General features: G+C 39.4%; 1 protein-coding gene across 1 annotated transcript in view; it reads left to right on the top strand.

Annotated features, from left to right (window-relative positions):
* The window catches only part of CMYA5 (cardiomyopathy associated 5), a gene marked incomplete at both ends in the record, with an annotated part of 104,240 nt that overhangs the window by 57,046 nt on the left and 19,775 nt on the right, over positions 1-27,419 (top strand). Inside the window, 7 exons of the mRNA XM_079702318.1 lie at positions 977-1,072; positions 2,439-2,672; positions 4,263-4,285; positions 8,858-8,976; positions 14,072-14,221; positions 16,734-16,880; positions 17,994-18,141. Coding sequence (XP_079558444.1) covers positions 977-1,072; positions 2,439-2,672; positions 4,263-4,285; positions 8,858-8,976; positions 14,072-14,221; positions 16,734-16,880; positions 17,994-18,141 — 917 coding nt within the window. The remainder of the gene's footprint in view (positions 1-976; positions 1,073-2,438; positions 2,673-4,262; positions 4,286-8,857; positions 8,977-14,071; positions 14,222-16,733; positions 16,881-17,993; positions 18,142-27,419) is intronic.

Raw genomic sequence — 27,419 nt, 5'->3', positions numbered from 1 at the left:
GAAGGATGGGAAAGGTGTCCCAAAAGGGTGAAGCTTGGGTGACCCTTAAGTAAGATAGAGTTCTTCTAGTAAACAAGGGCAGGGAGGACATTCTAGAGAAAGGGAATGCCATATAAAAAGGCACATAGGTGGAAAAGAGTCCAAGGAAAGGTGGGGCTTGTGTGATTGGAGCCTGGGGGCTTGTGGAGAAGAGGCAGGGGCTAGAGAGGGAAGCAGAGACCAGATCCTGAAGGGACTTTTCTCAATGTAATTTCTCCATCATTCTGTGGATAGTGAATCAGGCAGATGGAAGCTCTTTTATTCTGTGTTGTTACTTGTTAAGTTTCACAGGATAGATTGAAGCTAGGTTTATAACTAATAGGTACCATCTTCCCCCATCACCCATACATTTTCTAGTTGGCTGTCACTCCTTGAGAGTATTTTAACCCTTTGAGGGTCACTAGAACCTTAAGGTCTCTTTAGTAGATAGTTTTCATCATTGGGTATACTAGACATTTGGCCTGGTGACACTCTGTTCACCTTCTCAGGATCAGGTGGGGCAGGAACACCTGAAACCATTGGTGCAAATGTGAGAAGGCTACTCAGATATGTTGGACCAGTTCAGAAAAAAGTCTGCCATCTTAGAGGAATGACAATATATAAAAATCAAGGCCTAATTAAGGAGAAAGAATTCAATTCATAGTTTACTAAAACAAGTATGCTTTGAACTCACCAGCTTACCAAGAAGTCCTTCCTCTTGCATAAGAAAATAAACTGTCTATTGCTGTCACTCACAAACCTCCTAATTGTTTATCATACATTACCTATAGTCAACTTAGATGAAGCAGCAAAGAAAAGTTAAAGATTGATTTGTTAGTGAACATGATATAGTGGCTCTCTACCAAACATACTGAATTTATAAGAAAATTGGAATTCACTGCTTGAAGTTATTTTCTCAAATGTCATATACTAAGGATATCTTAATTCTTTTCTTCAGGTTCAATTAGCAGACTTTCTAGAAGATTTACAAGAAAAATCCTTGAGGATTGAAGCCTTTGTTAGTGAGATAGAATCCTTTTTTAATACCATTGAGGTAAGTTACCTTATCCTTTTTACTTTAACTTGGTCTGCTCATGGCATCACAAATAAATGATTCTAAGCTAAAAGGACCTGAATTGGGGTTTGTGTGTACATATGTGGTTTGCCCTTCTTGGTTTTGTTCCATTAAAAGTAAAGTCCTTAAGTCTTCCCTCTGTTTCATCAGTGAGACTACTTTCTAAGGATAAATGACTTGCCCTTAAAAACACATGCACATTTATTAGGCACTTACTATGATAGGGCAACTGCTTTACATGCTTTATCCAATTTCATCCTTACAGCAACCAGATGAAATAGGAGCTATTATTATTATTGCCCCCATTTTATAGATAAGAAACTGAGACTTAGAGTTAAATATATCAACCAAGGTCATAGTAAGTTTATAGTAAGTTGAGAGCCAAGATTTGAATTCAGGTCTGAGTTCTGACTTGCCCTACTATCTTGCTTTTCACTGGGTTAGCTCTGCAGAGGTGCTCTAAAGCACTGCCCAGTATTTCCTGCCCAGGACAGATGAGTGCCTCTCATGGTACCACTGTCTTCGATGAGTTCATGCTGAGCCTGCTCCCTCTGCAGTGAAGGAAGGGGGTGGCAGTGCTCCATCCATATACAGTCACGGCCCAGGCATCCTTACTTGTCAGTCAGGATTGGTAGAGGGCCCCTGTGGAAGGCTGGTGCACAGTTTCCCCATCACTCGGGTGACTCCTCATCCCAGTTTGCTTGTGAGAGGTCTGCTTAATTCCTGTTGTAGATCAGTTAACACCTGTTGATTATTTTTAGTGTTATTGCCCCCTACCCCTCACTGCCACCAAAGTGTTCCTTTTAGACAGCAAGTAATATGATCACCTTATCACTACCCTCTAAGCATCTGAGTTTGTCCAGATGGGCAATAAAGTTTCTCCTGCTCTGGCGGAAGCTACCCCTTCCCTGGAGAGCATTTATGAATGTAGCACCCTGTCCAATACCCTGGCTGTTCCCTCCCTCGTGCTATGATTTTAGTGGAGTGGTGAAAATGGCACTAAACCTTCTCTGCTACCTGATCTTCATTCACCGTGATGCCACTTTCAAATTTTTTCATGTGGGAATGCAGATAGGCAATACTTCCCTACAAACATTTTTATGTGTGTTTCATTAACTAAATCCTTCTTGATAGTTCTCTTATAGTGAATTCTGTTGCAAAGCTAACTATGGCAAAGGGGGTTGGTGGGCTGGAAATTTAGACTCTGCATGTAATCTGTGATTCTTTTACCAGGATGCCAGAGGTTAATTATTTAAAAGGCTAGTATTTCTCTTAAAACATACACACACACACACGCACGCACTTCTTGTTTCATTCAGAAGGGTTTTTTTGTTTGTTTTTAAAGGAAAACTGTAGTAAAAATGAGAAAAGCCTAGAAGAACAGAATGAGGAAATGATGAAAAAGGTTTTAGCGCAGTATGATGCGAAAGCCCAGAGCTTTGAGGAAGTGAAGAAAAAGAAGATGGAGTTCCTACATGACCAGATGGTCCACTTTCTGCAGAGCATGGACACTGCCAAGGACACCCTGGAGGCCATCGTGAGAGAAGTCGAGGAGCTTGATGAGACCGTTTTCTTGACTGTAAGCACCAATTCAAACAGGTCCAGACACCATGAACCCACTCTGACCCAAGTCTACTTTAAAAAAACTCATCTTTTACTATTCCCTAAGATGATTTATATCTCTATGTGGGGTTTATATAATTCCCATTTAAAAATTATTAGGGCTTGCCTCATGCCTATTGAAAAGGCCCAGCCAATCCTTAAAGCCATAACACCCAGATCCAGTTGAAGGACACATGGAAGCCAGGCCGCAGCATCATCTGTCTGTCCTGTCACAATGGATTGGTCACCTTCTAAGAGGGAGGGAAAGCAGCCTAAAAACTTTATTCATGCCATGCTCCCTTTGGGTGCTGGCCTGATCTTCCAGTGCCTCTCCCCCCTCCACACCCACTCCCTAACCTGAAATGACCTCTCATAGGGACCATTGCCTCTGAACCTCACCAAGTGGAGAGTAACATTTTGGTACACTTTCAGCATGCAAAAGGATGACATGATATACCTCTCTCAGGTAACATGTTGATCTTTTTACAAGGGTCTTCCTGGTGATCAGATTCCTTAATTCAAACAAGTACCTTGTGGACAGAGAGTCCCTTGGGTGCTCCTCAAATTACTCACAGAGACAGCTCTTTGCTCTCCTAATTCCCTAGAACCTTCAGTAGAATACTGGTTCTCCATGGAGCCAGGATTAACCAGGAGTGATGGAGATGTTTTCCCTGAAGGCAATCCTAAACCTAATTGTCAAACGAGAAAAGCACCATTTGCTGATGAGTGGGAACCTCCCTTTCAAAGCTCCTCAATCCTCCCAGCCTTCTACTAAAGACTGGAGATAGAACAAGGCAAAATGGGGCAATGTTAGGCTTTTGATTTGCCTTTGGGGACGCCTCCATCCAGTGCAAATTTGGGTGAGGTGGATGTGGCATCCTCAAAGGAGGATGAAAATCATTCAGTTGCTTTATGCTTAATTAAGGCAAAGCTTTAGCATTTTAAAATTAAGCACCTCGTTGGAAGTCTAGCACTAATAAAGTGCTTTGTGTTTCCCAAGAACCTTACCTTGGTTTGATAAAAATATTTTCTTCTCTCTAGAAGAACAAGCTGTAAAAAAGGAAGCATGTTATTCCTGCTTATAAAAGTAATATATATTTGGAAAGTACAGAAAAGCACAGAGAAGGTATCACCCAGAGATAACTACTGATTACATTTTGCTTTATCTCCACATTGAACAAATTTAAGTCATTTCCCTTGCTTCAGAGAATTCTATTCTGGAAGCTAAGCCATTTATTAATGAATAGAGAGAAGCAGAGCAGAAGCAACTGTTGCTGGCCTTGCTGATGGCAGAGAGTAAAACTAAAGCCCCCTCTATCCCAGGCCCTGTCCGCCACCCCTTCTGAGCACTAATTCCTTTGCTTCCTGGAATGAAACCCCCCAAAGGAAACAGCCTCCAAGGTAGCTGAGGAGTAATGATTTTTAGAACATACGTGATCTTAATGCTCCAGGTTGGTTTTCCTTTTTGTTGTTAATTAGTTTCTCTCTCTCTCTCCCCTCCCCCTCCCTTCTTCCTTCCCTCCCTCCCTCCCTTCCCCTCTCTCAACCTCTCTCATTCCCCCATAAGTCGTTTGAGGAAATCAATGAAAGGTATAGAAAATGTGGCACAATGTAGTGGTGACTGAGACTAACATGACTGTATGCTTTATTTTAATATTTTGACGCTTTATAGAAAATGAGCTGCCAGTTAAAAAATGCATACATTTAGTGAGCTCCTGGATTTGCACTTTTATTATAGATACAGTGCTTTTGAAAGCTAAATGACAGCTTTTGAAAGGAAATTGCATGTGCTGTAGTTAAATAACAATTATCATAATGTAGATTTTTAACTGCTTCGTTGAGATGTATTCTGTATTTCCAGCCTAATCTAGACTAGGCTATCTTTCCTGTCACTGCATACAGAACATTTTATAGATACTTAGACTTTCTGGTTAAATATGAGTATTTGAAAGAATCATTCATATCTGCCTTGAGCACTTTGATGACTTATGTAATTTTAATGGAATGTTCTCTCATTTTCTCTTCAGAAGACAGGCATGAATTTATCTTCTTTTTCTGCTCAGCTCACCTAAATGAATCTTCCTCTTTTGATTTTGTTTTGTTTTTGTTGTTGTTTTTAAACACTCAATCTAAGAGAAGTTCTTCATTCATTTAAAAGGCAAAACACTCAACAAGAAATTAGAAAATGTTGTCTATAAAAACACATAACAGATCTATGTGTATCTTCTGGAGCATCTGATAGTGAAATGCTCATACTGATCTGACACGTTTTCCCTTCTGCCTCATAGCCAGGCCTGAGGTCTTTCCTCCTGTTAGAGCCTAATTTTTTTTTTTAATCATTTTTACCCCTTTCATGTAAATTTCTAAAATTGTAAATATTATCTTCAGTTCATTTCATTCAATGCCAAATTGTGAAATAGCATAAAGTAAAATCAGAAATTTGTATTTGTGATATATTAAAATATAGAAAATGGGTTTGGATTAGAAACCTGATTTTTTAGATAATGAAAACTGTACAGATGAATCTTATTTACCTTTAAAAAAATATGTTCAACAGAATATTGTCAAGATGCTTTAAGAAAATAGTTTGTATATTAATATTGGCATTAATCAAGAAGGGTTTTATTATAGTGGGTCTGTTATAAATAGAATTACTCAGGGAGCTTTAAAAAATGCTGATGCCTCTATCTTACCTCATGAGATTCTGGCTTAACTGATGTTGGGTGTGGCCAGGGTATTTTTAAAGCTTGCTAGGTGATTTCAGTGCACAGGCAGGGTTGAGAACCTCTGGTTTATGACAACCTGTCCTCTGGCCTGGTGGTGCCCCAGACTGGCTTCTCAGTTACCTGTGCAGTTTGTTAAACCAAAGCTTCTGGAGCTCCACCCCAGATCCATTACAGGAGAATCCAGGTGGGACCAGGCACCTGCACATGTACCAGTTCTCACGCAGGAGTCAGAGGCACACCAGGCAGGTCTGGAAACTGATACCCAGGCCTTGCTCCCAGTTTTCTTTATTTTTTAAAAATTATACATTTCTTCTAAGTATTATTGATATTTATTTTTACCCCCAAAGTATATGGATTTAGAATGCCATTCCGTATGCACTGGACAATGTAGGGGCATATTTGCTTATTTATTATATTTCATTCACTCGTGGAAGATACTGATCGGCAAGAAAACTTGGTGAATGAAAATTTGCAAATGTGTTTACATTTAAAAATGCTATAGTTTCACGTTTTTACCTTTCTAAACATTAGAATATTAACTTGCTAATACGAATTGACATGCATTTAATTCTAAATATCATTTTTTTTTGGTTTTGTGCTTGAACTTGTTCATCTGTGTGTCATTTTAATTAATTTTGATCTCATTGTCCAATTGACAATGAATTAATCTTTGCGGAAGCTGCATGTTGCCTAAAGGAGCGTACACTTGGGATAACCATTATTTTTCTGTAAAGAAAAAAGATAACAAAATTCAGGATTTGGTGAAGCAATATAAGCAATTAAAGAAAATCCTGTTAAATGTGCACACACATGATGAAGCTTGATTTTTTTTCACGAAAATGAAGCCTTTCATGTTCTCAAGACAACTTCTGCCTCAAAGTCTCAATGTCATTGGTGTTCCTTTCTATGAGAAATGCTAATTATCTAGCTTTTTCTCCTAGTTTTTTCCCCTTGCTGCTTTTTTTCCCCTGCCATCATATTATATATCTAAAGGCAGTGCTCATATATTAAATGATTTTTCTCGACACTGAAAATGCTTAAATTAAAGAATGCTGTCAAGGATATTTAGACTCAAAATTTGCATATTTAAAAAAACACATTTGCTTAGAAAATGCTGTTCTGTTAAGAGGATAATTTTTTTCCCTCAGTTTTGCTTTTTTATGTTCTAATAATGAAAGAGAGTCACAACCATTGTAGGACCTGCTCATAAAACGATGTCTGCTTGCCCTTACACACACTGATGTTAAAATTGAACAGATCAGTGCATAAGGGAAAATTCAAACATTTTATGTGTTCTATCTAGAGCTATAGCTTCTGTGCTACAAAAAAGTCCTCCATTTCGTCAGTGACATATACTGAGAGGGCTTAGTATGTGCACTAGTCACCCCTGTTTGTTCATTTTGAGCCTATCATTTCCACCCTCTACGTCTCCAAAGCCTTAATTAAGGCTCATGTTGTCTTCCCTCATCAAGAGCGTCGTGGGGTCCTCCCAGCTGGCCTCACTACCTCTCTAGTCTACTTGCTCTGATCCTCCCTCAGACTCATGCCAGGGTAATCTTCTAAACTTGCCTTGTGTAAACACTTCTATGGCTCTCCCTGCCTTAAAAAACAAAATGGAAACTCTTGGTGGATATGAAAGACTTCCCAGTCAAGCCACAAATCACCTTTCTATTTCATCTCTAACTGTCTCCCTTTCCCAGTTCTCAGGGTAGCCCATGGTCCCCTCTGGGCCTTGAGTGTGTCATACTCTTTCACACTCCATGCCTTTATTCATGCTGTTCTTCTCTCTGCAACACCCGTACTATCTTTTCTGCCTAGGAAACTCCTACTTATTCTTTAAGACTCAGCCAAATGTCACCTCCTCTTCGAAGCCCCTACTGGAACATCTCCCCCAAATCAGATGATAGTGAATTTTATTATTCCTAACACAAGTAAGCATAGTGGGCACTCTAAATATTTCAGTTATATTTTATCATCTTTTCCCCTCATATTGATAAATTTTCCAGACCTGAGATCCTGATATTCTCATCCAAATGAAACCTTGTCCTCTTATTCATTCAAAATATATTTATTAAAAGCCTACTATGTGCCAAGTAACACATTACAGTACAGTAGTGAACCCAGCAAAGTCCTTTTTTTGCATGTAGATTATAGTCAGGTGAAGTAGACAGACAAAAACAAATAGGTTGTAATGAGTTTGAGGAAAAAACACGACAGAGTAAGGAATAGAAGAAGGGAGAGGGCTGCCCTCTCTGAAGAGCTGACATTTGAACAGAGATCTAAATTAAGTGAGGAAGGAGACACACAAATATTTAGGAGAAGAAAGTTCCAACAGCAGGTGAAAGGCTTAGAGGTGGGTCTGTGCTGCCCAAACCCCAACGTCCATGATTATGAAGCTGATGGAGTTTCTAGTGGTTGACTTAATTTCTGGAAGGTAATTCCAGTCCTCTGTGAGTGAGGTGCACAGAGGAGAGCGCCTAACCAAAGTTTAGGCCCCTCATGCTAAAGATAAATGTTTTGCAATTCTACCTTCCCCTTTTCCCTGTTCAGAATCTACCTTTTTTTTTTTTTTTTGAGGTACGCGGTCCTCTCACTGCTGTGGCCTCTCCCGTTGTGGAGCACAGGCTCCGGACGTGCGGGCTCAGCGGCCATGGCTCACGGGCCCAGCCGCTCCACGGCATGTGCGATCTTCCCAGACTGGGGCACGAACCCGTGTCCCCTGCATCGGCAGGTGGACTCTCAACCACTGCGCCACCAGGGAAGCCCTCTACTTTTTTTTTTTTTTTTTTTAAATTTTAAGCCCAGATTTCACCTGGATACCAATGCTGAGTATTTGTTGGCATCCCTCCTAAGACGGTCTTGAGTATAAAGAAAGCTATTAATTTATATACTGTGGCTTATTTAGTCTTTTAAGAATAGATAGACTCTCCTCCTTCATTGCTGTATCCCAGAACCCAGAACAGTGCCTGGCACATAGTAGGTGAACATATTTTCTTGAAAGACTAAATGGTGAGATGTATAATAGTGATGGTTGAAAACAGCAAAGATATCACACAGTATGTGAATTTCCAGATGGGCTCCAAACATTTTTGTCTTTAGGGAGTATAAACAACCATTAAAATGTAATCATTTTTAGGACTAACTTTATAGAGGCAAAATTAAGACTGTATAATTCAATGGAATCTATTCAGATTTAAGGATATAGGAATGGAGTTTCTAATATTACCAGTTGCACTGAAGAATCCTGTGAATAGATTTTATACATATATTTCCAGATTTTGAAACAGTTTAAATTCTTTTTGGATACAACGCCTCACAGAAACCACCACCATCACCACCACTAATGACAACAACTTCATTTTGAATAACTGTTCTTAGCTTTCATTTTGTATGCTAATAATTTCTTGACTTATATAGAAATATTTTCCCCTGATAGGTTGCTTTCTGCAATGGAGAGCACTGCTTCTTTAGAGAAAATGCCTGCTGCGTTTTCACTTTTTGAACATTATGACGACAGTTCGGCAAGAAGTGACCAGATGTTAAAACAAGTGGCTGGTAGGAACTTCAATATATTATTTACCTTGATGAAATTTGACAGTTTTTTCTTATTTGTTTTGTAAAGTTTTTGAATGTAAGGAAATATAACTGGAAAAAGAAAAATCTTAGTTGTAAAAATTTAAAGCTAGATTCTGAAATAAAGCGTGAGACTAGCAAACCATTTCAGTTATAAACTGCATTTCCATTTGAAGCTTTATGACTGTGCTGGGATATTGAGGAGGTGGAGGGAAGTAGCAATGGAATCGAAGGGTCTTCTCTGTCTCTCTCTTTTGTTTTCCTTTTAAAAGAGTATTTCTCTCTCTCTTCTAGAGATTATTTGCTTCATGCCAGCAGCCAGGTATAGAAGGAAAAATAAATCAAATATTTTCATATGTGTTGAACAGATTTTTCTTTCTGAGTGGTTTTCCCCTCTTCAATTGAGTTCTTTTTCCTTTTTTCAAACTAAACAGATTAACTTAGAGAACTAACAGCTCAGCATCATGCTCTGTAGCCAGGAGCCTCCTACTCAGCTGTGAAAAGCATCCTGCCGGCTCTTCAGAATATTTTTTAATGTGCTATTTTAACAAACAAGACAATGACATTTCTTTAGATTTTTCAAAGCTGCTGTGTTTTAGTGAAGTAACCAAGTTCCACTTACTGTAAAATGTACTTAGATGCCCTCCTTAAAAGATGCTATAGTCTTCCAAAGCAAACCTTAAAGACAACTTCTGTTTTCAAATTGACAATTAACTTTCATTTGTGTGGCAAGAGTTTTAATTTAGTAACTAGTAAAAGGTTACTGTGTCTTTAAAAAAAACTGAAAAACAAAAAAGCACCCCGCCCCCGCAAAACCCATCAACCCTATATAAAATGAAAAATTCAGTCATTTATCCTAACGGGTTTTCTCTAGAAATATCTCAGAACAAAAGGGTATTTTCTTGTAATGTCTTTAAGAAGCATTTGAATAGAGCAGCGATTGCAAACCAAGAAATTCTGGTCAACAGAGTAGCTCTTTTGCTTTTAAGGGATTTGTTATATGCTGTTGTTCATTTAGAAGGATATTCTTTTGAATATCTGATGGGCAATAAGAGGGCATTTTGTATATTTTAGAGGTCACAGAGTTAAATTTGTCACAAAGTGTTAATGATTCATTCAGAAACAGTGCATGTGGCAGTCCCAGTAGTTCCAAACTGTTATGGGGAGACAGGTCTCTGAGATATAAATGGCACTCGTTGTACATCTGCTTCCCAGAATTGGGGCCCAGGGTGTTGACTTGCTGCTAGATAGCTTTTGCTCATTTTGTGACCAACAACATCTCTCAGCTATGAAGTCCTCACCGGGTGCCTGAAAAGCTAATCTGATCACTGTAATAAGCAGATACAATAAGGAAAGGATGTGAACTTTATGATGAGAAACAGAGCAGCCCCTAACATTTCTTCCGTGCTTACATGATGCCTGGCAGTGTGGAGACTGTTATCTAATTAGACCGTCATCTAATCTCACAGCAACTCTAGGAGGTAGGTTTTATTGTTATTCCCATTTGACAGGTGAGGAAATAAAGGGAACAGAGAAACGCCTCTCATATTGCCCTAGATACACAGCTATTTGGGGTGTGTGTGGCGGGTGGAGTTTGGCTTCAGAGTCTTTGCACTTGAACCACTGCTCTACACCAAAGAGGCTGAGTGCACTGCTGTGAAAGGAGGGGTAACTATAGATTAGTGACATCCAAGGCTTCCTGGACTCTGCTCCTAAGAACTTTTTTTTTTAATTGTGGTAAAATATGCATAAAATAAAACTTACCATTTTAACCATGTTGAAGCCACCACCGTACAACCATCACCACTAATCCATCTACCGAATTCTTTTCATCTTGCAAGACTGAAACTGTATTTTTTTTTTTTTTTTTTTTTTTGCGGTACGCGGGCCACTTATTGTTGTGGCCTCTCCTGCTGCGGAGCACAGGCTCTGGACGTGCAGGCCCAGCGGCCATGGCTCACGGGCCCAGCCGCTCCGCGGCATGTGGGATCTTCCCGGACCGGGGCACGAACCCACGTCCCCTGCATCGGCAGGCGGACCCTCAACCACTGCGCCACCAGGGAAGCCCTGAAACTGTATTTATTAAATAACAACTCCTCATTCCTCCTGCCCCCACCCCTCCCCCCAGCCTCTGGCAACCACCATTCTACCTCCTGTCTCTATGAATTTAAAGTATTCTAAGTACCTCATATAAGTAGAATTATGCAGTATTTGCCCTTCTGTGACTGGCTTATTTCACTTAGCATAATGTCCTCAAAGTTCATCCATGTTGTACCATGTGTCAGAATGCCCTTCCTTATTAAAGCTGAATAAATTCCATTGGATGTCTATACTGCATTTTGCTTATCCATTATTGATTCACTCATTGATGTACTTTTGGGTTCCTTTCACATTTTGGCTACTGCAAATAATGCTGTTCTCCTGGGGACTTTTTTGAAAGCTAGGTTGAGTGGGAATCTGTATCCACCACAGGTACTGAAGTGCAGGTTGATCTAATGCTTAGCTCGCCAAGCATGACAGCTCTTTATGGGCACACTGTCAGGCAGAGGGAATCCATGGGGTGATGCTCTGCTTAGCTCCTTAGCCTCTGGCAAAGAAGCCTTAAAATCATTTTGCATTTTTTGGCATTACTCCTACTCAAGTTTATTACTACAGAAGCGTAAATAGCATTGCTAACGTATAAAATCTGAGCTTCTGATGTCCTTTTGCCACACAGGAATTGTAAATCCAGCCAACTGTTATTAGATTACATCTATGGAATATTCATACTCCCTTCTGAATTTTAGAATACTTTGAAGAATAAAAGTGGTTCTTGTTTTGAAAAAAGATGCTTTAATTGTAATGTTTTTAAAGGAGTAGATTAAGTACAAAATTATTTCTAGCCTACATTCTTTGCTTAATTCCCTGCAACTGCTTATTCCTTAAAATTTGTTGATTTTGGGGTCAATTATCAATTTTAAGTTCGTTAAGTTACCTGAGAGATTTTTGAAAAGATGTTGCCAGTTTTAAAAAGCAGCTATAGGGCTTCCCTGGTGGTGCAGTGGTTGAGAGTCCACCTGCCGATGCAGGGGACATGGGTTCGTGCCCCGGTCCGGGAGGATCCCAAGTGCCGCGGAGCGGCTGGGCCCGTGAGCCATGGCCGCTGAGCCTGCGTGTCTGGAGCCTGTGCTCCACAATGGGAGAGGCCACAACAGTGAGAGGCCCGCATACCGCAAAAATAAATAAATAAATAAATAAAAGCAGCTATAGCTCAATTTATAATTCATAGAGAAAAAAGCAGCTTTTTCATTGTTCATGCCTCAAGAAGTTCTCCAGCACTGCTTCAAAGATGATTGATAATAGTCAATCTGCTTGGCTCTTCCATAAACCTGGGCAACATGAAAATTTACTGAACTACATTTATCTGGATGGACTCCTTTACAATGTGACACTGATTTCCTGCTGGGAAGACAGAAAAGTCAAAGATAGTATAAGAGTCTCTGAACCACTATCAGTCCTTGCGGAGGTGCTCTGACAGGCAAGCTTCCTGCCTTATCATGCAGGCTCCCAGCATGTCTTACCTCTGTGGTCCCTCTGTGATTTACCAGATGATGGGTCTCTACTTCAACTCCCATCTTCAGGGGCTTCCTGCCTTTTCCCCTCCATTTTCTGTGCTCCTGCAAAAGGCCATGTTGCTTTCTGAATGTTAACACCGGTTATGTGTCAGATACATTGCCAAGCACTTAATATACATTCTCTTGCTTTTTAAAACACCCCTGGGAGGAAATGGTATTATTTTCATTTTCCTATTTTAAAGATGGAGGAACTGAAGCTGAGATAACACAGCTCCTTAGTGGGGGATCTGGCATTTAACCTTAGGCCAGCCTCTCTTCTCCGAAACCCATGAACTTGCCCACTCTCTTATCCTGCTTCTCATTTTTCATAACTGTTTATTTCCTCAGGTCTTTATCTCTTTATTGAATCTTTTCAATGTGTCTCTTTTTGTTCCATTTACTAAATTTAGACCCATTTATTTCTTCTAATTTCCACTTTCCTGTTGAACTAACCTTTGTTTTCTTTCCCTTCAGTGTTGACTTTTAATAAAGTAATCTCATAAAATTTGGCCTGTATTATTCAGCAAGCTCATCTCTCAGGAAATTGTTGACAGGAAAATAACAACACAAATAAATTTAAAAACAGGACATCTTTTCAACTATGGGAATAACCTTTTCCTCTAATTTGTAAACTATGTTCATTGGTTTTATATCTCAAAAATTTTGGAGGAGAATTGTATAGGAGCTTGATTTATGGTGTCGTATATGCTGTTAATGTTCAATATGCATAATTATAAACCTTTGAAATCTCTAGTAAAACACTTGAGAATATTGTTGTCTTTAAAATTCAGAGCAATGGATTTATACTAGACATCTAAACCTTATATGTGAATCAGTTAATAGGGTACTTTTTCCCCCATGTAATTTTTACATTTTATTTTAAAAAGTTGTAGGTATAGTCATGTTGGAGATGGAAAAATGGGATAGTAGTTTCAGAAAGTATATTTTGATATTTTATTCATGCAAGTCTTTTTCAGCCTTGATGATATAGCAACTATAGCTAAAAAGGGTTTCATTTGTCTCTATTTGAATATAGTTTCTATACTGATGTAGAAGGATACAACATTGGTTATCTAGCAATGCATTCTCAAAGTTTTGTTTTGAAGGAAAACCAAATCATTTGATGCATCCTCTGACTTGTATAAGTTTATTGCTCTAAATATAGGATTACAGAAGAATATTATCAAGTGATCCGATTGGGAGATCCATTTTTTGTTTATTTCTCTGTATATTATATGTATATATGTACACATGCAGACAAGACATTTTGGAGGGAGACACACTCAACTGTAACAGTGGTTGCCTCCAAGGAATATCCTTAGGGTTGGGGGCTGTTGGGAACAAAGTAGCCCTCCCAGCTTTACTCCATGTACTTCTGTATTGTTTCCATTTTTATCAGTAAGTACAAGTGACTTTTGCAAAAAGAAAAAGAAATCAATCAATAAAAGCAGCATTAGTGCTAATAAATCTTGCTTATATTCCAGTTCCACAGCCTCCTAGATTAGAACCTCAGGAACCAAATTCTGCCACTAGCACAACGATTGCAGTTTACTGGAGCATGAACAAGGAAGATGTCGTTGACTCATTCCAGGTTTACTGCATGGAGGAGCCACAAGATGACCAGGAAGTAAATGGTAGGATTGCTAACACAGATTCAAATGCATATGTACATTTCTATATCTTAATGTATAGTATTTAAACATATACATATTATGACTCTTTCCACAAAGCACTTGTAGCCACTTACAAAAACAACAATGAACCAACAATCGTATAATGAAATAACATGTAAGCAAAATTTGGAAATCAGGATCAAGGAAAACAAAAATGCATAAATATCATCCTAATGATCAACATGAATACTGTAATTGAAATGCAAATTTGGCTTTGAGTATTCAGGTTAACAGGAGAAATTAAGTGATTCTCATTTTCAGGCAGGAGGTAATGTACCAAAGTGTTGAAAACAAAATTTTAATCAGAACTGAAGTCTAAAAGACAAGTATAAAGTGTGCCACTTTGTAGAGGAGAAATGAGCTGTATATAGGACACTGTCCTCCACAGTAATTTTAGTGCAAATGCAACATTGGATGTCATGGTTGGCATTTCTCAGATTCACCTTTGATAAAAGCTGAAAACAAACTATAAAGGTAAATTCAGAATTCACACTTCTCAAGGCATGAGAAGACTGTATGGTGTAGTCTTCTGGTGTCCCAAATTAATGCGAAGATAGAGGTGAAAGTGCTTAGGAGGGTGAATGGGTGGCACGTCATATAGTTGAGCCTCTGTAAATATCTCTAGAACCTCTAATAAGACCTAGAAGCCAGGCAGTTTGAGGTTGTGCTTCCTGATGAATCAGAGCTGGGACTGCTGGCATTCTGTGTTGCTTGTTGATAGACCCATGTATTTTGGAAATCAGATAAGCATGTGACAGGATTGACATGGCATAGGAACCCAATTTGTAATATGGAAAGAATTATAATGTATTTCACTGTTAACCAGTATTTAAGTCTTTTCAGATGTCATATGATACTTATTTAAATTAGAAAAAAAGTAAGAAAGCAGCCATGGGCATATTGTAAAGTTGGCTAAGTTTGTCTGTAAGAACTCCTATCTTATTGGGGACTTATTACCATATACCTGTCACAGCACAACAAGGAAAGTGCTCTTATCTGCATTTGCAAATGAGAAAACTGATGTGAGATTAAATAATTTGCCCAAGACCACACAAGTTACTCGGGACCAGGGCAGGTTTTAAATACAGATCTTTCAGACTCCAAAGCTTATGTTTTTGTTTGCTTGACTCTGTGTTTGTTCTGTTATACCACACTTCACCGTGTATATCCAGTTATATCATGGAACTTCATGGCTCTCCAAGACTCCTCTTAACAACTGTTTATTTCCTGCAGTACTTTTTAAAAGTGCTTCACTGCCACCGCCCCCCAACCCCCCGCACCATGCCCCACTTACCTGTCCTGTGTCTCATTCATTCAATGCCTTGAACTCTGCTGATGCCAGTTCATTAATCTGATGGTCTGGACTGTGATACCATGCTGTGTGTAATAGGTCTCCAGTAACATATGTTATGTGCTCTGTTAAAAGGAGTACCAGGCTAACAGGACTTAGCCTAAAAGGATAATTCCATTGAAAACTGCAGTCACAGGTTCTAGGCTATGGGGAAATGTTTTTCAGTGTATATGTCTTTATGACATTATTTAAGCCAAACTTTCTGCGCAGAAAGTATAGCTCGAGAGATGCAGTTGAAGAAACCTTCTGAGTTGAAGATCTCTTAAATTTACTTTAAAAGGGAACAATCTGGGTTTCTTAACTGGAGGGGTTTTGAAGATGTAACATCATAGAGTAATAAGAGAGGATAACTGGAATTACCATAGGCTAGTTTAGAAAAGAAAATTGGTCTTTTAAAAGGAGAGAAAATTTCAGTAAGAATAATCAGATTGGCCCAAGGGGCAGGTGTTCAGAATGTTACTGAGTAATATTTACTACTAACGTATTGAAAATAATATAAGTAATTTTAGGAAATGTCTTGACTAAACAAAGTTATTTCTTAGAATAGTTTATGCTCTATCAAAGGTGTTTAAGTATTTCTATAAATTGTGGAAATCTCTAGGTGAAAGGATTCTGGAATTCATGAGAAGGAAGCAGGATTTGAAACTTTGAAAACCATACCAAATGCTAAAATGATTTACTAATCTGTAAAGACGCTTTTTAACATCATAAATTTAGAAAATGTGGGATTGTCCTTATTTTATTACATACCCTCCTGAAATATTGGCATTGCTTCTTAAGAATTTTCTTGAGAATGTATTGCTGAGATTTAAGTTAACATAAACTCTGCAATTTTAGTATTTGCTATTGAAATAAGTTACTTTAATTGTGGAATATGAAGCTCAGGATCTTACTAATATGCTATTATTTTCTGGTAAGTGTTCACAAGTAATACTGTGTCATTCTAAATATCTTTTAGAATGCTGTTGCTTTAAGTGTTCTAAAGTGCTATCTATCACACAGTAGTATCTGTAAGTTTATCAGTTTATGTTTCCACTGAAAAATGTGTTATTTTTCCAATAACTGTAACTTTCAACTAACTTAGGAAGATACCCTAGAGTTTATGATTGTGTTTTATGCTAGATTTGGTAGAAGAATACAGAGTGACCGTGAAAGAAAGCTACTGCGTTTTTGAAGATTTAGAACCTGACCGATGCTATCAAGTATGGGTAATGGCTGTGAATTTCACCGGATGTAGCCTGCCCAGCGAAAGGGCAATTTTTAGAACAGGTAAAGAGATGTTAAGGGGGTGTTAGGAGGCAATACTCAATTCTTCACAGACTATTAAGATCAACCAATAAGCATTTGTTAAGCACCTATTGTGCACTGGGTATTGTGCAGTGCTGGGTTTACAACAAGAAATAAGACTGGGCTCTTCTCACAAAGCTCATACTCAAGTGTGGGAGACACAAAACAAAAGATTATAAAAAATGTGTGGTAAGGGCCGTGATCCAGAACACTCCAGAGGAGTATCTGAGACAGGCCAGGGCAGGGACAGGGTCAGGAATGGCTTCCTAGAACTGATGTCTGAATGGAATCCTTAAAGGATCAGTAGGAATAATGTGTTAAAGGAGTGTATTCCATTTGAAGAAGACAAATGAGCACAGGTGCCCAGGTAAGAAAGAGTATGGAGTGTGCAGGATACAACAAGAATTTTGGTATTATTTCTTTGACTTAAAAACAAGGAGAGGGGAGACATGAGATGAGAAAGGCTAGTGTATAGAGTCCACATTTGCTAAGGTAAGAAGCTTAGGCTTCCTCATATAGGTGCTGGGAGACCCCAAAAGGTTTCTCAGCAATGGTATTCAGCTGGGAATGCATTCCCATGATGGAACCTTTTCACAGGGGGCTGAAGCAGGTGTAGGATAAGCTGAGTTTGCATTACCTTTAAGATAATTCTAATTGTCCCTGCCCTGGCCTGTCTTGGATACCCCTCTGAGGCAGTTAACTTACTTCCACTGGTTTATCCTTTCTTCTTGCCTTTTAAAACAAGTATTTATTGAGCACCTGTTGATGGCAAAATCATGGCTAACTTTTGTGTAAAGGAAGGGGACAAGAATACTTTTATTTACTTGTATATGTATGAAGAAACTCTGGTAGGATTTATAGGAAGCTACTTTTAGAGGCTGTTTGGGGATGGGTGAAAACTGGGCAATTTGGAAGGCAGGGGTGAGAGGGAGACCTTTCACTGTATACATTTTTATACCTTTTGGATTTTCAACCCAGAATGTATTTTTCAGTCAAAAATTAAAATAAAATCATGCCCAAGCATTCTTCCCAGAGTACCAGGGAAGCAGAAGTGCCATAGACTGCTCCACAATTGACTTGGTTCTCTCTCTTCAGCGCCCTCCACCCCTGTGATCTGTGCCGAGGACTGTACTGTGTGTTGGAACACGGCCACCATCCGATGGCGGCCTGCCAACCCAGAGGCCACTGAGACCTACACTTTGGAGTACTGCAGACAGCACCCTCCCGAGGGCGAGGGCCTCAGGTAAAGATCCCTCTCCATGGGGAGAGCCTGGGGTGCCAGGAACCCAGTGCAGGCCTCCAAGCTAACCTCTAAGCTTATGCTCACAGAGGGAGAAAAGCTTCCTAAAATCCTCCTGAGCTAATTAAGCCATTGACTTGATTTTCAATTCCATCACTATTCATCAATGAACTCTAAGTTTGTAATAAACACATGCTGCAATGCAGAATAATCACTCCCTTGTAGGAAAAATATATGTGAATTTTAATAAGATAGAACGTTCTTTGAGGTATATTTAACTTGAGTCATTATACAGGATATATGCATACGTTATCTGCTTTTTAGTGGTTAGATCAGAATAGGTACCACCTAACTCAGGAAACTAATAACGAGCTTGTATATAATGTAAATTTGAATGTCTCCATGATATATTGGTAATATAAAGGACCTAATGACGTATATATTACCACAGAATATACCTGCCTCTTCAAGAGCATGAAGAATAGAGAGACTTTTTCTGGAAAAAAGAAATGTAAAGGTCTCTCACTAAAATTATGAAGCTAAAATTTATCAATAAAGGGCTGTGCATCCAGAGGACCTTTGGTAAATGTTACTTCATTTACTGTTACTTCATTTACTTCTTAACGTCCAATCCATGGCAATAGGGCAACTTTGTGTTCCATGATGAAGATTCAAATCATTATTATTAATATTCATATTTTGATAGAGATTTTTTTAAACCAAATTTACTGAGATAAACTATTTTGGCAGGATATGGAACTTGGAAATAATGGTATGAAATTAGACAGCTTTTTTTTTTTATTTTTTTTTTATTTTTGCTGCGTTGGGTCTTTGTTTCTGTGCGAGGGCTTTCTCTAGTTGTGGCAAGCGGGGGCCACTCTTCATCGCTGTGCGCAGGCCTCTCACTATCGCGGCCTCTCTTGTTGCGGAGCACAGGCTCCAGACGCGCAGGCTCAGTAGTTGTGGCTCAGGGGCCTAGTTGCTCCGTGGCATGTGGGATCCTCCCAGACCAGGGCTCGAACCCGTGTCCCCTGCATTAGCAGGCAGATTCTCAACCACTGCGCCACCAGGGAAGCCCTAGACAGCTTTTTAATAAAGTATATTATTTAAGCTCTTGATTATTTTCATTATCAATCAACAGCTATTTATTTAGTTATGATTTGAGGTTTCATATGACTGAGCAATAATTATAGTTTCTTTCAAGTATGTGAAGGCAGGCTTCACAAAATAATGATCAAATGACAAACTAATGTTGAGTGGAGTGTGTATAGGTGGGATGTAGACATTTCAGCAGAAGTGAGAGAGTAGTAAATATACAAGAAACAACATCTCTGTTAATGTGCCAATTGCTAGAAGGCAGGCTTCAATGATCAGCAAATAGCCGAGAGGTTAACTCAGAGAGAGACAGACAGACAGACCAACAGAGACAGAAACAGAGAGACAGAAACAGAGGAAGAGAGAGAAAAGAGGGAGAGAGAGGGAGACAAAGACAGAGACAAAGAGAGAGAGATTATAACTGGCTTCTATTGAGCATTTACTATGTGCCAAGTCACTATTCTGAGTGCCTTATGTATGTTGCCTTATTTAATCCTCAAACGAACTCTTGAGAGAAAACATATGCTTTGAGACGCTAGCAGCTAGTGAGTGGCAATCAGGATTCAAACCTTGTTTTGTTAGATTTCACAGTCCAAGCTGCTAACCACTGTTGAATGTCACCCAGGAGAGTCCTGGACATTCTCTGCAAAAGACTCTTGATGCTAGGAGAGCATTTGGTCTGGAGTGCCTGAGTCCCAGGGCAGTCTCTCCCATCGTTCTTCACCATCAGTGAGGAAAGCCCAGTTCTTTCTGAGGCAAGATGAGACTGTGAAGGAATGCTCTGAAGTGACTCATCCTTGTTATGGCATCGGTCCCCAGCTGACATTTTCATAAATAATACCAGCACAGTTGGATTCTTAAATCAGCAGAAATCTGAGAGAAACCCTGAGGCCTAGCAGCCATCTCACTGAGGGAACTGTGATGTCATCTCATGAATGCGGCTACAGGGAGAAGGGAGTGGGGGGTTGGAAGGGGGAATGGCATCGCCGAGGGCCTTCAACATGCCAGGAGCTGTGCTAAATCTCATCTAACCCTCTCGACAATTCTAGGAGGGAGGTCATGACTTCCATTGAATGAGACTCAGGGAGGTTAAATAATTTGGCCAAGGTATTAAATGATGGAGTGAGAGTTTGGAGTCAGGATGCACACTCAGGTTTGTCTTATTCTTTCCACTAGTTCTAAAACTTGTGTCATTACACAGACTGAGTTAGCATACCTTAACAGCCTGACCACTGGAAGTTATTGTGTATCCTGGGTTTCCTTTGTCACATGAAAAACATAGATGTAAAGAGAGAATACGGTACCATTCAAAACCCCTTTAATTAAAGTTTTTCCTTTCTCTGATCATCCTGGGGCCCTCAAAAAAAAAAAAGTCCATTTGATATCAACAGTGAATAATGCATTCCAAACAAATCCTTCATCAAAGCCAGAGAAATCATTGACAGTTCCACTTCTAGGGAAAAAATGGCCATCCACCAATTTCATTAAGACAAAAGTTGAGCTTATTAAAACATGACTTGTCATTAGTTTATCCCTTTGAGACTTTGCCAGTGGGTTCATTTTTATTTTTCTTGCCAAAGGAGAGCATTTGAGAGGCTGGATAAGCAGAAGTTTGTAGAAGTTATGGAATACTACAAGAATCCTTTGTTATTGAATGGATGTGGTCCAGCAAGCTAGAAGTGAAGGGAAGTTCCACATGCAGAAGGCTTGTTGACAGTTCAGGGCTGTGTTGGAGATGGAGCTCTTTTCCAATTAGGTGCTAAAAGACCCCTCAGTCCCAGGAGTTGGAATGGTATGTTCAATCCACAGCCCAGGGATGACTCTCCAGCCTCTCTGGATCCCTGCTGAATCTTACAATAGGTAATTTTTTGAGGCAAGCACAATTGTGTTGGCCACAAATCACTACCCTGTGATCCCTCACGAATACAAGAAACCTCAATGCCTTATACCTCTGGTTGGCATCAACAGACTGTGAAATAATTCATCCTTAATTTCAGAGTCCCAGTGCTGCAAAACTCATTTGTATCCCTTTTGTTCTCCAATTTAAGAGTTCAGGAGGGAAGGAAAATTCTACTCTTCTGGAGTAGCCATGTGTCTTAGGTCTTTGACCATCTGGTTCTTACGGCCAGCTTTAAAACATTCCCTACAATGTCTGATGGTTCAAAACCCTACAAAACATTAACTATTTACTATCATCTATCTTGCCCAATCTCTAGGATGTCAGTTGTAGACAGCTAGTCAGACAGTAGAATTGATAAACAAAGAACCTCAACACTTGATCACCCCTAGCCAACAAAGGCAAACAATCCCTACTGTTCCATTCTATTAGAACCACATTCTTCATATTGTTTTTCTGCATAGCCATGCATAATTAAAGTTATTTTTTGTCTTGGAAAGAACAGCAAGCCAAGGATTGTCTGATCCCGCTCACTTGTTGGCTCCATGAAGGGATTATTATTTAAAGTGGCAGTGTCAGTGCCTGAGACAGCGTCTGGCATATTGTAGCTACTCAATACATATGTGTTACCTGGATGGGTAAATATCATCAACATTGAACACATAATACTGACACCAACAAAAAAAGTGAGGTCAGCTTTGAGGATAATCTACTCACAATGGGAAAAAAATAATAAACTGTGCCAACAAAGTAAAGAAGAATGGTGAATGAGTTAATTTTAGTGCTTGGATACTTAAGTAGGAGATAAGACTAGTCTAACCTGTGGACTGGAAGCCTTTTCATCGATCACTTATAGGGAAGGACACTGATAATCTTGTTGATCCATTGGTTACATAACACTTACATACATTTTAGGTTCTATGCAAAACCCCTATTCTAAATCAGATGCAAAAGGAAAAGAAAACAAACCACAAAAGAAACCCCACAAAAACTGGGTAAGGACAGGAACCTTTTCTATGCAGCTGTTTATTAAAGGTCTATTTAATGAGTGAACGAGTAGATGAATGATGGCATTAGCCCGTCTCCTTCTGCCCTTGCCAACTCCAAGTCCTCTAACTGGCTGGAATCTCTAGCAAAGGAGAGATGGAGAACCCAACAGGACTAAGGACTAAATGAATTTACATCTCTTTCTCACCCTCAATCCCTGAAAAGACAGACAGCCTTAAAAGCTCTGGTCTGGGGTGGGAAGAGAAGTTGAAAGGAAATGAAAAGGGAGAAAAGGATGAGTAATACGAAATTGCACATACACACATGGAGGGCATTGATTACCCTTTAGATTAGGGAGGCTAATTTTGGTTGCCAGAACAGAAACACATCCAGCTTCGGACCTGCATTCACTCTCCTGTACGATGGGCTCTAGAAATTCCAATCTAAGACCAAAGTTGCTGGTTAACCTCTCAGAGTAGGTGTTTGAATGCAATGTGCCTACTGTGCTCCCGAGTTCCGTGATGTGGTGTCTGAAATAGCCGAGCAGTTGCCTCCATTCCATCATCCTCACAGAAGACACATTTGCATATTTTGGTGTGTGGGCACCGCGGCTCTGTCCCAGCAGTCGGCCCCTACTGGGCTTGGGGGTGGGCGGGAGTGACAATCCCCGGCTTGTGTGTGGGGGCTGAGGGAGCTCCTACTCACCCTTTCCTGTTTTTCTTTGAATGCTCTCCTCAGGTTGGGTGGGCTCAAAACACTTGCAAAAATTTTCCACCGCTCTGCTGTTTCCTCAGCTGTTCTGTCTCTCCTGTGTGGAAAGAAGTCAGCAGAACTGTGGGTGGAGGAGGGAAAACTGCGAGAAATATAGTACAGGGCTTAGCTGTGTAGGCTGTGCAGAAAGAAGCTGTGTACTGAATGACAAATCTGTGAGACTCAATACGCCACAGAAGTGGTTGGTAGTGAACTTCCTGCTCCCCAGCCCCAGCCAAGGCTGTGGGCAGGGAGACCCTCCCGGGCCACCCTCCCTGGGAGCCTCCCCAGGGTGGGTGGGGCTCTGGGTGCTGGACTCATGAGCTCCTGCTTCTAGTTTTTGGGGTTACACGTGATGGGACAAGAACAGGATCGTCTGTCCCAGCTGGGTATTCTAGCTGGGGATGACTGCCACTTTGTCCATATAATAAGGACAAATAAGGGTGAATTTCCTATTGAACTTAGTGCCTGAGCAGGAGATGAAGAATCCCGGATGTTTTTTCTTTTTAAAAAGTTTTTACGAAGCTTTCAGCTGGAGAGGTGATGACTGACCATAGGGTCAAGGGCAAATGATTTGACCTTCTCCACAACCTATGGGTAAAAGCGGCAGTCATTCCTGCCCTGTGCTTGCTTCACAGAGTGACAGGAAGGCCAACTGACATGACTGGGTGAAAATGCATTGAGTAATTAAGAGGTAATAGACAACCTTCATATGGTATTGTTTTCCTGACCCAAGTTGTAATATTCCTCTTCAGGGAGCCCTTGGGAGAGAGAGTTACCAGAAGATAATCCAGCCCCCGCTCCCACTGAAATTCTTGGCATTCAGCTTTTTCTAAATGAATTTTTTTCCCAAATGAATCTGACTTAACTTTGATCATTGAAAATCCTATACACCTCCTGGTTGTGTAGTAAAACCTCAGCCAGTGGAAAACCAGCCTATTCCTTCACTTCTAAGTATGATCTGTCAATTTCCAAAAGTATTCTAGTTCACAATAAAAGACCCAGGCACACTAGAGCCACTAAAAACAACCCTGTAAGAGCAAGAGCCAGATAATGCAGAAGGAGGTTGTATCAGAAAGCACAGGTTAAGAACAGTACCTTAACGGAACATACAATTTGAATATGAACTTCCTGGCAGCTAAAGTGAAAACAGGAGAGTGGGGAGAGAGAGCAAGAGGGAGAAAGAAAGAGATTATATAACTCATCTTTTTTTTTAAAAAAAAAGGAAACACAGGACTTCACTAAGAGAGACAATTATATTTCTTGACATTCAGTTCTAAGATGAAATTTTCACGTAGATCTTTATATAAGGGCTATTGAACAAGATAGTAGTGATTGTCTTTAAGAGCAGTTTTACAAAAGATGCAAAAACATTCCCTATGTAACCATTTTTTAAATGGGCTCTTGAAAGCACAACGTTAAATCACCATTCTGTGCAGGCAGTTCTATGGGACCTCAAGTAATTGTCCACCTATGTGACCTTTGAGTGGTAAAGGAGAGCTTAGAGAATCCAGAAGAATGAATGAATGTTACTAGGCTCCTGGGATTCTCTGCCTGAAATATAAATGGTATCATTCAAACTTTGGAGGGTAACTAGCTACAGAGAAAACAAAGCTGCAGGATCCTTCTGCTGGAATCCTTTGGCTCTCTTTGATTTTGTGAGAGACGCTAATTACAGGAAAGCCTAAGTTCCCTGGGTCAGCAGGATTCAGCCCTCATGTTATGTTTCTATACTATTATGAACTAATAGTGATGTTTAGTTAACACCAAGTCTCATAATATCCTCATTTATCAAATGAAAAATAGTCCTGTTCAAAAATTTTTATCTACCAAGTTTAAAAAAAAACCAAAAGTCAGTATATAAAGAATTTTCTTCTTAATCTTGATTTAACCAAAATTTTTCATCTTAAACAAAAAATTCCATGTTTATGGTTAGTTAAGGTTTTATAAATAGCTTCCAATAGCTAAAACTATTTAGTTAGCTGTTCTCTTATTTCATGTTGTTTATGTTCTCATGGATTTTTCTTCTTTTTTCCTGTTTCTCCTGCCCATCCCTTCTCCCCCCACACTATCTTATGATTATGTTTTTCAAACCTAACTGATCATAGAAAAACAACTGGGATGCTTGTTAGAGTTTATATTCACGGGCTCCTCTTAAGTGATTCCGATTCAGAAGGTCTACTGTGCCCAGGCAGGTATGGGGAACACTACTTTACTAGCTGGTCCCCATAGGGCCCAGCAGTGTGCTCTGTTCACAGTTCACATTAAATGGTGTTGATTGACTGGCTGAATGTTGGTGCTGCCAACAGTAAGAGCCCACTGTGTTTTTAAAAAACAATTCATACTTAGCCATCTGTTGTGCACTGCAGTGACAGCACCATCTGTAGGCTGCTTCCAGGAGTCATGGCACTGGGTTCCTCCATATTTTTTGTACACATGCTGCCCCCTTTTCCTGGGAGAAAACATGTTTAGATACAGATATTTGACATGGCAGTGCAGAGAATAGCGACTCCTTGTGGTGACCAGCCCCTCAGCTTACCTTGAGCACATGTACACCCCTTCCTTCCATCCAACACAAATTGTTGAATTATAAAATTCCTAGAGAAGTTATTTTACACAGTTCCAACTAATGTTTGCATTTTGCAAACACATTCAACCAACTCCTGAACTTGTAATATAGCTCTAAAAGTAAATTGTTTGATTAATTTTGGATAGATAATACATACATATGGTACAAATTCAAAAGATACAAAAAGGGATACAGTGAAAATTGTCTCCTTTCTATCTATACTTCATTTACTTAGTTCTCCTCCCCAGAGACAATTACTATTATCTGATTCATATTTATCTTTTAAGATAGTCTGTGAATACACAGCATCTATATTTTGTCAACAAATGGTAGCATACTGTATATATATTTCTACCACCTTACTTTTCTTGTTTAAAAATATTTCCTGGTATCTCATATCAATACAATTGGAACTGCATCAGTTTTTTAAAAAACAATTCCGTTGTAGGCTAAGACTATAATTAATTTACTTGACCAGTTGAGAGGCTTCTATTCTCACAAAGAGTGCTGCAGGAAAAACCTTGTGCATATATCGTTTCATACATGTGCAAGTATACCTGTAGGATAAATTCCTAGAAGTACTGTGATTGGTTAGAAGGTATGAACATTATGAATTTTGATATATATTACCAAATTGTCTCCATAGAGGCTGTAGCTGTTTACACTCTGGCTAGCAGCATGTAAGTGTGCTTGGTTCTTCATACCTTGGCCTTCACAGGGTGTGATAAAACTTGACAGTTTGATAAGTAGAAAATGGAATCTTATTATAGTTTAATTGTACATTTCTGTTATTAGATTGAACATCTTTTTGTCTGTTTCAGACCCATGTACTTCCTTTTCTATGAACTGTTCATTTTCTTTACCCCTTTTTTCCTTTTAGAGTGTAGTATTTTTTTGTATTGATTTGTAGAAGCTCTTTGTTTTTTAAAGAACATTAGCTTTCATCTATGATATGAGTTGCAATTTAAAAATTTTTTGCCATCCGTATTTTTTTTGGCTTAAACAATAGATATTTATTTTCAATTCTGGAAGCTCAACATCCAAGATCAAAGTGTCTGCAGAGTTGATTTCTTCTGAGGCCTCTCTCTTTGGTTTGTAGGTGACTGTTTTTTCTCTGTGTCTTCGTATGGTCCCTCTGTGTCTGTCTGTGTCCTAATCTCTTCTTCTTGTTTTTCTTATACATCTTTATTAGAGTATAACTGCTTTACAGTGTTGTGTTAGTTTCTGTTGTACAACAAAGTGAATCAGCTATATGTATACATATATCCCCCATCTCCTCTCTCTTGAGCCTCCCTCCCACCCCTCTAGGTCATCACAAAACACCGAGCTTATCTCCCTGTGCTATGCAGCAGCTTCCCACTAGCTATCTATTTTACATTTGGTAGTGTCTATATGTCCATGGCACTCTCTAACTTTGTCCCAGCTTACCCTTCCCCCTCCCCGTATCCTCAACTCCACTCTCTAGTAGGTCTGTGTCTTTATTCCCATCTTGCCCCTAGGGTCTTCATGACCTTTATTTTTTAGATTCCATATATATGTGTTAGCATATGGTATTGGTTTTTCTCTTTCTGACTTTCTTTACTCTGTATGAGAGACTCTAGGTCCATCCACCTCACTACAAATAACTCAATTTCATTTCTTTTCATGGCTGAGTAATATTCCATTGTATATATGTGCCACATCTTCTTTATCCATTCATCTGTTGATGGACATTTAGGTTGCTTCCATGTCCTGGCTATTGTAAATAGAGCTGCAATGAACATTTTGGTACATGACTCTTTTTGAATTATGGTTTTCTCAGGGTATATGCCCAGTAGTGGGATTGCTGGGTCATATGGTAGTTCTATTTTTAGTTTTTTAAGGAACCTCCATACTGTTCTCCATAGTGGCTGTATCAATTTACATTCCCACCAACAGTACAAGAGGGTTCCCTTTTCTCCACACCCTCTCCAACATTTATTGTTTGTAGATATTTTGATGATG

Source organism: Hyperoodon ampullatus, assembly GCF_949752795.1.
Source record: "Hyperoodon ampullatus genome assembly, chromosome: 4".
Classification (NCBI taxonomy): Eukaryota; Metazoa; Chordata; class Mammalia; order Artiodactyla; family Ziphiidae; genus Hyperoodon; species Hyperoodon ampullatus.
The sequence above is the reverse complement of the archived record's forward strand: the minus strand, read 5'-3'. Positions and strand labels throughout refer to the sequence as shown.